This window comes from Bison bison, unplaced genomic scaffold, assembly GCF_000754665.1.
Source record: "Bison bison bison isolate TAMUID 2011002044 unplaced genomic scaffold, Bison_UMD1.0 scf7180017864321, whole genome shotgun sequence".
Taxonomy (NCBI): domain Eukaryota; kingdom Metazoa; phylum Chordata; class Mammalia; order Artiodactyla; family Bovidae; genus Bison; species Bison bison.
This window is the reverse complement of record NW_011494893.1, coordinates 1567013-1577665: the sequence shown is the minus strand read 5'-3', so window position 1 is coordinate 1577665 and position 10653 is coordinate 1567013. Positions and strand designations below refer to the sequence as shown.

At 51.5% G+C, this 10653-nt stretch overlaps 1 protein-coding gene across 3 annotated transcripts in view; it reads left to right on the top strand.

The window, feature by feature from the left end:
• MYLK4 (myosin light chain kinase family, member 4) overlaps window positions 1-10653 on the top strand; it is a 66999-nt gene that overhangs the window by 4376 nt on the left and 51970 nt on the right. The window contains exon 1 of one of the 3 annotated variants that reach the window (XM_010853002.1): window positions 1684-2129. The exons of the other annotated variants lie outside the window; for them this stretch is intronic. Within the exon in view, the coding sequence (XP_010851304.1) occupies window positions 1989-2129 (141 nt within the window). The 5' untranslated portion in view covers window positions 1684-1988. Of the gene's footprint in view, window positions 1-1683; window positions 2130-10653 lie in introns of those variants that run through there. 3 annotated transcript variants of the gene reach the window in all.

The window sequence follows — 10653 nt, the reverse complement described above, 5'->3', positions numbered from 1 at the left end:
CTGGGCTGACACGTCTCCATCTCCTGCTGGGGCCACGGGAAATCTTCACAATCCCGGGCCTTTCTCTCCAGGGACCATACAAACATGCCCACCATGACTCTCTCCACCTCTCCTCTGTCTCTTCATCCCTCCTCTCTTTAGGAAGATTAGCACAGCTAATCATAGTAGGAACCCTCACTGCGCTGCCCTGAGGAGAATTTACTCTGCATTGCAGGCGCTCTGGTGACAGGCACACTGCTCGGAAGGCCTGAAGCACAAGCTCTTTCTAGAAGAGTCTTTTCTCGCCTAACGAGAACAAACTGCGCGTTCCACAACTTACATCCTTCGACACAGTTCAGCGTAGCTCAGATTCTTTTCCTGCTCCTAACCAGGTTTCTCTGTCACTCATTTTGCCTCTTCTGGCTTTACTTTTGCCTCTCTTCCTCTCTTCCTCTGATTTTTTTGAATTGATAGGACACCACATTTTCTACTTTTGTGCTGTGTTTTGTTCCTTGTGCTTTCCAACTTCCCTTCTGATTGTTTTTGAAAGGCTTTTCTTATATTCTCTTATATTCTACATACTGTTCAAAATCGCCTAAGAAGTGTAGAATTCTAAAAGCTTGTGGCGGAAACACTGGGCTTCCCAGGCGGCACTGGTGGTAAAGAGCCTGCAGGAGACGGAAGAGATGCGGGTTCAGGCTCTGGGTCGGAAGATTCCTTCGCGGAGGGCGCAGCTCTCCTGTGGGTGGCCGCAGCTCTGGAGTGGCTCCCTGAACGCACTCCAGTATTCTCGCCTGGAGAATTCCATGGACAGAGGAGGCTGGAGGGCCATGATCCATGGGGTCGCAGAGTTAGATGTGACTGAAGCGACTTAGCACAGAGCAGATAGACTATGATAAACCAGCTGGAAAACCACACAATACGGTGTTGAAACAAAGTGAAACTTAAATGAGGGACGTGGCACGTGTGAGTCATGGTCTAATAGCTACCGTGTGCGTCGTTAACTCGGAGTGGTAACGACTCTCATAACTGTGATTAGCAGAATTTCACACAGTCAGATCCAGTGTTTCCTCTTCTGTTGTTCTGTTACCCGTATAAATAACCACCATGCTGTATTTCCCTCAGATCTGACTTGCTGTCTGATACACGCAAACACACACACACACACACACATTCTTTTTTCCCAGTGGAAGACCAAGGAGCTCCTGTTCTCAGCAACCTGAGTCCGTTCTCCCCTGCGGTTTTCTGCCCCCTCTGCTGCCCCACTGGCTCTACGCGCCCTGCTTTTTCTGCTCAGGCTTGTGTGTGCTCACCTCCTGTCCTCTGGTCCTCAGCCCCTGCTCCCCCAACAGGCACGGTCCCCAGGGAGGAAGGGACCGTGCGGAGGTGGGGGGGGTCACAGCTCCCGGAATGCTGAACCACTGGGCACAAATGCTGCGAAGACCAAACAAAACAAAGTATTTATGATCAGGATGTGAGTAGGCAGAGCGGATTGGGACAAAGCCTGGGTCTCCCTGTTGCGATGGCAGTCGGCGCATTCAATAGCAGGCGGCCCTTCCTGCCTCACCGCGGTGAAATTGTACTATCAGCGGTGGTCACCGAGATTATAACTTGGATCTCAAAATAACGCAGCTGCGGGCGGAGGGGTTGTTATGTTTGAAGCCGTGCGCCCCCTCCCGCCCACCCCGTGCCCCTCGCCTGCGTGGCAGGAAAAAGCTCCCTGGCGGCGGCCCCGTTTCCCTGGTGCCTATCGTCCTTGAACGGGAGACTAGCGTGCTCTCCACAGTGTCACTCGCTGCCAGCCGGCCTCCCTCTACCCTGCACCTGTTTCCGATCTGTCACCCGGGCCATCATATTTTTCCTTTTAAAGAGGCAGATTAGCCGTTGATGGTGTAACTGGAACCGTCACCGCGGGGTCCCGCAGACCCCGCCGCTCAGCACCGCCTCCTGCCCGGAGCAGAGTTCTGCCTGGAAACGAGCTCGTGCAGGGTCAGGGCGGGAAGGGTAGGATGGACTTGTCACTCAGAAGAAAAGGCCTTTGGATTGCAGGTAGCCTGTGCCTTCTCTCGTCTCCCGTCCTCTGGCGTGTGCTCCGGTCCGTGATGACCCGCGGAGGTCACCGACAGGCGCCTGCTCTTGAGGACACCCAGGTAGTAACGTGGCCGCTGTCCTGGCTGAGTGTTTCTGGCCGGGGAACGGGCTCGCCCCGGCAGACGGAATGCGTGTCCTGCCTTGTCCTCCCCCGGGAAGGCCGCCCTGCAGGGGTGGGATCTGGAGAGGTATGCAGCCCTTGTCAACATCTCCACGTCTCCACCAACTTTCGGGGAACCTGGAGGCAGTCATTCCTGACGTGTATGAACGCTGGCGTTCTATTTTTGTCTGTGAGAGCTAAAAATAATGTCAGCGTGTCCTCTTCTACTTCTTATGTAACTGAGGGAGATAAAGTGGCACCAAAGCACAGCGTCCTTTCCCCTTGCTAAGAAGTGTCTGCAGAAGAGTGGCCGCCTCTTCTGAGCAAGCTCCCGAGCACAGACGGCCTCCCTGCCTCTTCCTTGGGACCTCTGCCCCTCCCTGCCTTTCCTGGGAGGCCACAGCTGCTCTCAGAATGGGCTTCAGTCAGGAAAACAGGAGAATTTTGAAGTAAGAGAAAGAATTCAGATTCTAAAGATTTTAGCGCTTCCCAAGAGAGAGTATTGTATCTGGGAAATCAGTTCTTCCTACTTGTTTAATTCTTTCATCAATTAGCATAGAATGAGTTATTTTTAGGATAAAGGAGGCAGTTTAGCAAATACTCTAGGAGGTGTTCTGAGTTGCTTTTCCTACCGGAAGTGGTTGTCAGCAGAGCTGCTTATCGCCGTCTCCCCCACCGCAGGGACTTCTGGCTTTTTTCTGCTTAGTCAAGCCCCTTCCTTGAAATCGTGCTGTCCCAGACGCACTCTGTACCTGTGTGTGTATTGCAGGTGGTTCTGTGCTTTGTGCACGGTAACAGTATGATTTTCTTCACTTCTCCCAAAGAAGTAATTTTTGCCTCTTTGGATTTGGCCCCTATTGAAAATGCGTGAATTTATGGTTAAAAGTCTCTCCCGGGGAGTTGGCTGACATGTGTCTATGCCGGCATGTAGATATCTGTCTTATTCAATAAGAAACCACCAGCTCTGCATCTGGGTGGTGCTCGGAGAGCCCGGAACTCGAGGAGCCAGGTCCCCGCGGGGCCCTGCGCCTCTCCGGGGAGCCGACAGGACGAGTGTTCCTGTCACTGCTGCCCAAGCCCGGATGTGTTTGGCTGTTGCACACATGCTCCGGGGGAGTTGGCTGATACGTGCCTGTGCCTGCAATAGACTTCTGTCTATAGGGGACGCACGGTAAAGAACGGCCCCTCCCCTGGCTCTGAGCGGTGGCCCCCAGGAGTGTCCCGAAGGAGGGGCCGGCAGGGAGCTGAGCTCATTAGGAGTGCTCTGGTGTGTGTCTTTTATAAAATGTCGTTGTAACTTTCTAACAGTAAGGAAAATGTCTCTTAAATTAGGTTTTACAATATACCCTCTTCTCTTTTCCATTGTGAATGGTTATTTGGAAATGCGGGCGACCTCTTGTCTTAAGAGTGTCTACAAGAGCAGTTTTAGGAACTCCCTTTCCAGGGTGTCAGAGAATGCCATCTGGACGTCAGTCTTCACTGAAGAGGTAAAACCGTGGAAGGTATCCTGACACCCTGGGAGCACGTCTCTGCTCGTGTGGGATTCTGAGAGTCCCAATCTATGTCCGTGTCATTTGGGTTCTCAGAATCGTTGAAACTGTGATCGTTTTATGTCATTTGGTGGAATAGGGAAAAAAAGGTCTTATTTTCTCTCTCTAAAAGTTAAATCAAAGTAGTAAAATTTACAAACATTGCAAATCAAGCCTGTGATTCTGTTAGAAAATGATGAGCATATGGATAATGAAATTTCTAGATACAGTTGACCAAACTGTGTCCCGATCCACTTACCTAAGACATGACGACTGTAAAAAGCACGTTTGTCTATCGGGGTTTCCCAGACCAATTTTTCTCACACTCCCTTCATGATTTTTGCTACATCTACACATTACTTTTACTCCTGTTAGTTAATATAATATTTTCACACATCAAGTCGTTAAAAATATTTAGCAAAAGCAAGAACAGAGTGGAATCACAGTTTCGATGTGCTTATTCTAGATTTTCAAATACACAGTAACACACGTAAATAAATTTGAAAATGGTTTCTAGTTTACAACCCCCACATCACCCCAAGCTTCTAGTAAAGAGGTGACTTCATGTCACCACTGGGCACTGGCCTCGGGCTGCCGTGTCCAAGTCTTCCGCCTGGGCCGTTGGGCACTTTGGGCTTTATTTTGAAATTTCTGCTCAAAACATAGCAATGATAACAAAGACAGGGAGTGATAAGCAGACAGTGGTGGCAAGCTAAGAAGCCCAAAGTGTCCCCCTGAATGCAGATGCATAGGAAACTGCCAGGTCAGGTTCACCTGGTGCCCCTCGCTGGTTCTCCCCGCTGTCACTGAGGTCCCGGCAGACAGTGGGGCCAAGGCGGGCGTGCATGTGGGGTGCTGGGGGTGTCCTAGGGGTGCACTCGGGGATGGGGAGCGGGGACCCCTGATGGCTGCACCGCCGGGCAGGAGGGCCTCAGAGGGTGAGGCGGGGGCACGATCCTCTGCCTCCTGTCACACCAGGGCCTTCTGCAGGGTGATGCTGCTGCTAAGTCGCTTCAGTCGTGTCCGACTCTGTGCCATCCCATAGACGGCCTCCTACCAGGCTCCCGAGTTCCTGGGATTCTCCAGGCAAGAACCCTGGAGTGGGTTGCCATTTCCTTCTCCAATGCCTGAAAGTGGAAAGTGAAGTTGCTCAGTTGTGTTCGACTCTTAGGGACCCCGTGGACTGCAGCCTACCAGGCTCCTCCGTCCATGGGGTTTTCCAGGCAAGAGTACTGGAGTGGGGTGCCATTGCCTTCTCCACTGCAGGGTGATAGACCCCCGGCATTTCCAGCTGTGTGTGGGTGACCTGCACCCTCAGTTACAACTTTGGTCAGGGAGAGACACGGGCTGGTTAGTCCACTGACGGTGCAGAAGCGACAGACCCAGCCCAGGGCTGCCCTGTGAGCGTGGCTCTGGCTTCGTCCCCCCGGGGTCCCGGGGAGCACAGGTCACTGTGGCATTTCCATGATGGTTGCGGGGTCAGGGGGCCGGGAAGCACAGACCTTGGAGGTCAGCTGCTGCAGGTCTTTCTCTGAGGGCAGCCTTCTTCACAAGTGGCTGGGCAGCCCTTGGCAAGCTCGCTACCAAGTTCCCATGTGGATGCAGCCAGCAGCCGTGAGGCAGGCCCTGGGTCTCGCAGGCCCCTCACAGGGTGGCTGACCTGTCCTGGACCCCGGCCTCTGGCTTTGGTGCCACCTCTTCCTGACTCCTCTGTTCTTTAGGCTCCTGCACTGGAAACAACCCCCCAGGCCTCGAGCTGGGAGCTGGGAGTCTGAGCAACAAGGCTGGGGTCGTGACAGGCAGGCCGATGGTCCAGTCCGTGACCAGGTGTCAGGAAGTTCTAGAAAGAGGCAGAGAGCAGACTGGCAGTGAGGGGTGTGTGAGCCCAGTCTCCGGGTTGTCTAGTAGACCTTCAGCTTGTAGGCTTTGCCTTGCAAACATGAGTGGAGAACATGGACGCCACCCTTCCTGTTACTGTGCTTTGTGCACCATTTAGGGCTTAGCTGATGAGATGGTCGGTACACGGCGAGTGCAGAGAAAAAAACCGAGCCGGGCAGTCAGGCAAGAAAAGGAAATTTATTAGAGGGAAACGAGAGGGTGACTGGCCCTTAAGGAGAACCTGTGTCCTCCCTTTCTGATGGGGTCTTTCTTATACCCCGCCAGTGAAAAATTCTCGGAAGGGATGGTCATGTAGTGGGAGGTCTGGAATCTGGTGGTCTCGCAGCTTTAGAAGGTAGGCGCCAGTGAGAGAACGTCGTTTGGGCAATCTGTTCAGTCTCAAGGGTCACTGTGGTTGTATTCTTCGTTTGCGAGGTCAACATCATGAGCCATCTTATCAGTGAGGCCCCACGTGGGCCCTATTAGGTGGATGGCGTCACCGACTCAATGGACATGAACTTGGGCAAGCTCCAGTAGACACTGAGGGGCAAGGAAGCCTGGTGTGCGGCAGTCCATCTGGTCACAAAGAGTCAGACGTGACGGAGCAACTGAACAAAACAGAACAGGGGGCTTAAAATTAAGGTGGGGCTAAGTATAGAGATTAACTATCAAGACAGGATTTTAATTCATGAATGTATTTTTTTTCTGCGTCCCAGAGAAATGGCTCTCCCTTCTGAACAGCGCAGAAGCTGTATGATGGCGCGTCCCCTTTCAGCCGTGCGATTCCAAGCCCAGCTCTGATCTGTTTGGCGCTGGCAGTGCGCAGGTGCGCCAGACAGTTGACTGCGGACACCTGACCGGCAGACAATGGGCACTGGCAGGGGCCGCTCCGCCCGGGCCTGGCCCAGGGCACCTGTCAGTTCCGGGGCCGCGTCCAGCCTGGGCGTCTTTGAGTCCAGCGTTTGTATGGTTTGCAGGACGGTTCCCCGATCTGAAAGGGGTTGGAGCTCCCTCGGGCACCAGGGGCAGGACGGAGGCAGCAGCAGGAGGTGTAAGCTCTCAGAGCCTGTGCAGGCCCAGACTCCCGAGTCTCTCAGGCCCCTTGGGTTCTCAGGAGAGGGCTCAGAAGATGCTCAACATGATGACCGTCCAGCCTCCACCCTAACGAGGGGTGTTCCCAAAGTGCCCAGAGAAGGGAAGGCTGGAACAGGCCAGGGAAACACGTGATGAGTCTATGCTGACCAGCTCCGTCTGTCCTGGGACCAAGCAGTTCTCACAACGAGGTCCCTGGCCCCCCTGGGGGACCCTAAGACTCTTTTGGAAGTCTGCATGGTCAAAACTGTTTTCTCCTCTGTTCTAAAATTTTTGCCTTTTCCGCTGCTTTGACTCTTGCACTGGTGACATCAAGGCAGTGATGAGTAAGACTGCAGCACCTCTGCCCAAAATCAGGCCTGGCACCAGCGTGTCCTAGCAACCGTGGCGTGTTTCCCCACCAGACACTCAGACACAACAGAAAGCTTTAGTTTCTGTTTTCTAAAGAGCCAGGTTCCTTAAGAATTTACTTGGTGAAGCAGGAATAAAAATGCATCTGATTACCTGTGTCAGAGCTGAAATATTCACTTAAATATTCACTTTGTGCCTGAATTCTATGCTTATTTGCTCAGTGAAGAATCTCTGAGCACCCACTGAGTGAAGAGGAGGCAGAGTTTGATGAAACGGGGTCGTTTATTTAAAGGGCTCACAGAGCCTGCAGCTCAGCATGCTTACACAGAGGGGCTTATGATGGGGTCTTCCTGTAGAACCCTCGAGGGCTTCTAGTTATTTCAAAATTTAAAAATGGATGATGACACGAGTAAGGTCTTGTTTCTTCCCAAGCTTCTAGGATGAGCATGATGAGTTGACAGGATAATAGAAGCAAGTTTCTGCACTCGTAAGGCTGTGTTTGTATTTTACTCACGGCTGCCTGATGTGAAAAGCCTGCTCACTGGAAAAGACCCTGATGCTGGGAGAGACTGAGGGCCGGAGGAGGAGGGGGCAGCGCAGGATGAGACGCCTGGACGGCATCACTGGCTCAGTGGACCTTGTGGGCACCACCGCCATCAGCTCTGACGGCCGTGATCTCCAGCATTTGTGCTGTTTCCTGTGTTCCGGGCTCCGTGCTCAGCTCTTCATCCCGGTCAATCCTTACAGTGGTCCTGTGAAGCTGTGTAGTTGCTGTTTTATAGATGAGTAAACCGAGGGTCAGTGAGGCCAGTCACCCAAAGTTACAGCTCTGTGCCACGATGCTCTGTCTGGATGGATTAGTTAGTCCCACACATGGAACGGGCAACGAGGTTCATTTGTAGGCCATTTGGTGTTGCTGTTCAGTCGCTAAGTTGTGTCCAAATGCTTCACTGGAATTTAACTCGCAGACCATTTAACTGGATTTAGTTTTCAGAAATCAAGCATTAAGTATTTGAAAACCACCTCTGACGAATTTTCCAAGGACAGCTTATATCTTCTTCACGTTATCGGATGTGCTTCTCACCTTTGCTGTTTGGTCAGTTGCTCTCCTCCCTGATGCAAACACAGCCAGACTGGGTAGACAGATTGAAAGAAAGGGCTTGTTTCTTTTTCTCAGCAAATTGAGGCTCTTTTCTGGAACTGATGTCACAGTGACCTCCTGTGGGAAGAAGCTGCAAAAGTTACTGCAGTCCTGCCGTGGGGTCAGAGCACTTTTGGCTTGTCCTTCTAACTGGGTTTTAAAAATTGTTTAAATAATTCATTAATTGAGGTATAGCTGATTTGCAATATTATATTGATTTCAGGAGTACAACACAGTGATTCAATATTTTCCTATGTCCGTTTAAAGTTGTTACAAAGTCGTGGCTTTATTCCCGTGCTGTGTGGTGCGTCCTCGTTGCTGGTCCATTCTGTACACCGCGCTTCGCGTCTGTTAACCCCACACCCCTACGTGCCGCCCGCCCTTCTCTCTCCCGTTTCGTGACCGCTGGAGTCTCTTTCTGTTTGGCTTCTGCATTCGTTCATACAATGTTTTAGATCCTACATGTAAGTGGTATCATACAGTATTCCACTGAGCAAATGCTGTCTAGGTTTGCTCTTTTACATGATATTTACATGTTGTTTTACATGATATCATTTCATTCTTTTTTAAGGCTGAGTAATATTCCCCTGCATAAACACACACACACACACACACACACACACACGGCATCTTTATCCATTTGTCTGTTGATGGGCTCTTCCCTTAGCTCCATACCCTGGCTGCTGGAAGCAGTGCTCCAGAGAAGGCTGGAGTGCGCGTGTCTTTCTGGGTTTGTGTTTTTGTTTCCTTTGGATATATATCCAGGAGTGGGATTGAAAGATTGTCTGGTGCTATATTTTTAGTTTTCTGAGAAACCTCCATGCTCTTTCCCACAGTGGCTGCATCTTCCAGTTGTCAAAACCAGTGTCTTGAGGCTGCCGTCCGCCTGTTCTCAGCCACTGATTCCTGGGCAGAGGAGAAGCCAGGAAACAAAACATTGGAACTAATGATTTTCTCAAACATATAATAAGGCTGTAAAATTATAAGCTAAATGCTGTGTGTCAGCGTACCTAAGATATTTAATTTCTTTGTTGTATAATACGTAACAGTTTTTATAGTCTGTAGTTTATTAACTGTAGTCATAAGTCTGGACTCTTGAATGCATCTGACTTTCCACTACCTTTAGCTGGTGGACGATAGACAGGGAAGGTGGACGATCCAGGGACCAGCTTGTCCCGCTTTCACCGTGCTGCTCGGTATTTCCGCAGGTGCTTTACACACACTGTACTTAGTTAGAAAGTGCGAGGTGAGCCGTGGTTGCTGTGCGCACAGACTGGTGTGAGACCACAAGCATGGATTTCACGTCCCCTGTGCTGCCTCTATGACACTGAGCGTATTGCCCAGCCTTTCACCTGCTTCCTCATCTGGGGTCAAGAGTACCGCCCCCAAAGGCTTGCTGTTGTCTAAAGCAGGCTACGCAGAGCTTGCTGTGGAGAGAGGCTCACAGACCACACGTGGGTGGGCGTTGTCCGCGGAGCTGGCTTCCCCCCTGGGGTCTGACTGCTCTCCTGCCGAGAGCCCCACCGTCCGCCTTCCCGAGGGACTCTCCTCCTCTCCTCTCCTCTCTCTCCGCCCGGGAAGTCCTTCCCAGTCCCTGGGAACGGGCTTGGAGGCCTCATTCTCTCTCCTCTCCTGGGCCCTTGCGGGTCCTTCTGTCCTTCAGGGCCAGATTCAAGCCCACCGCGGTTGGCTCTAATCCAGCCTCCCGCATCGCCCTTCCGGGGCGCTGTGTGCCCTGTGCCAAGTGTGCGGGCGGTTCTGATGCCCTTTCTGGTAATTACCTTGGGTTTGGCCTCTGCTCCTGAAAAGCTGGGGCCTCTTCCCCGGGGGAGCCTGCTCTAGTCCGTCGTGCCTTTCACGGCACCTGCGTCATGCGGGTCCAATCTGTTTGTGTTCTAGTTATTCCTAACACGGTTTAGGGACTGTTTCGTACTTTAAACCTTAGACGTTAGGATAATTATTAATATACTTATTTCAACTCTTCAAACAAAGTCACGGGCAGGGCCAACCTCCAAAGAGCAGGATATCTGGAATAATATCGGTGGGGGAATTTTCCCCGAGTCCCACGAGGATGTGCTTGAGTGCGTTTTACTCATCTTGATGCGGGCAGGGTGGCCTTGGGAGTCAGCGTGACCTGACACACAGATCAGAGCATCGCCCCGCTGACCTGCTGCCTCCTTCTCTCAAATAGAAATTTGTCTACCAGCCTGTATTCTGAAAATGCTCTCACAAAATCCAGGGAACATTGTTTACAGTCATGGCCAAGAGGCATTGTATAGATTCTGAAGTCTGTTTTGAGATTAATTTTCCAAGAAAGAATAAGTTTATTTGAACACGGTTTTTATTTGTTTCTCTGAGGTATTCTGATCTTTAACAGTCATCGTTTTCTGTGTGATGAAGATGGTCATTCACCACAGACCAGAACCTTGTTACTCAAAGGGTGGTCCATGGCTTGCCAGCGTCGCCTGTGAGCTGGTTAGAGGTGCAGACGG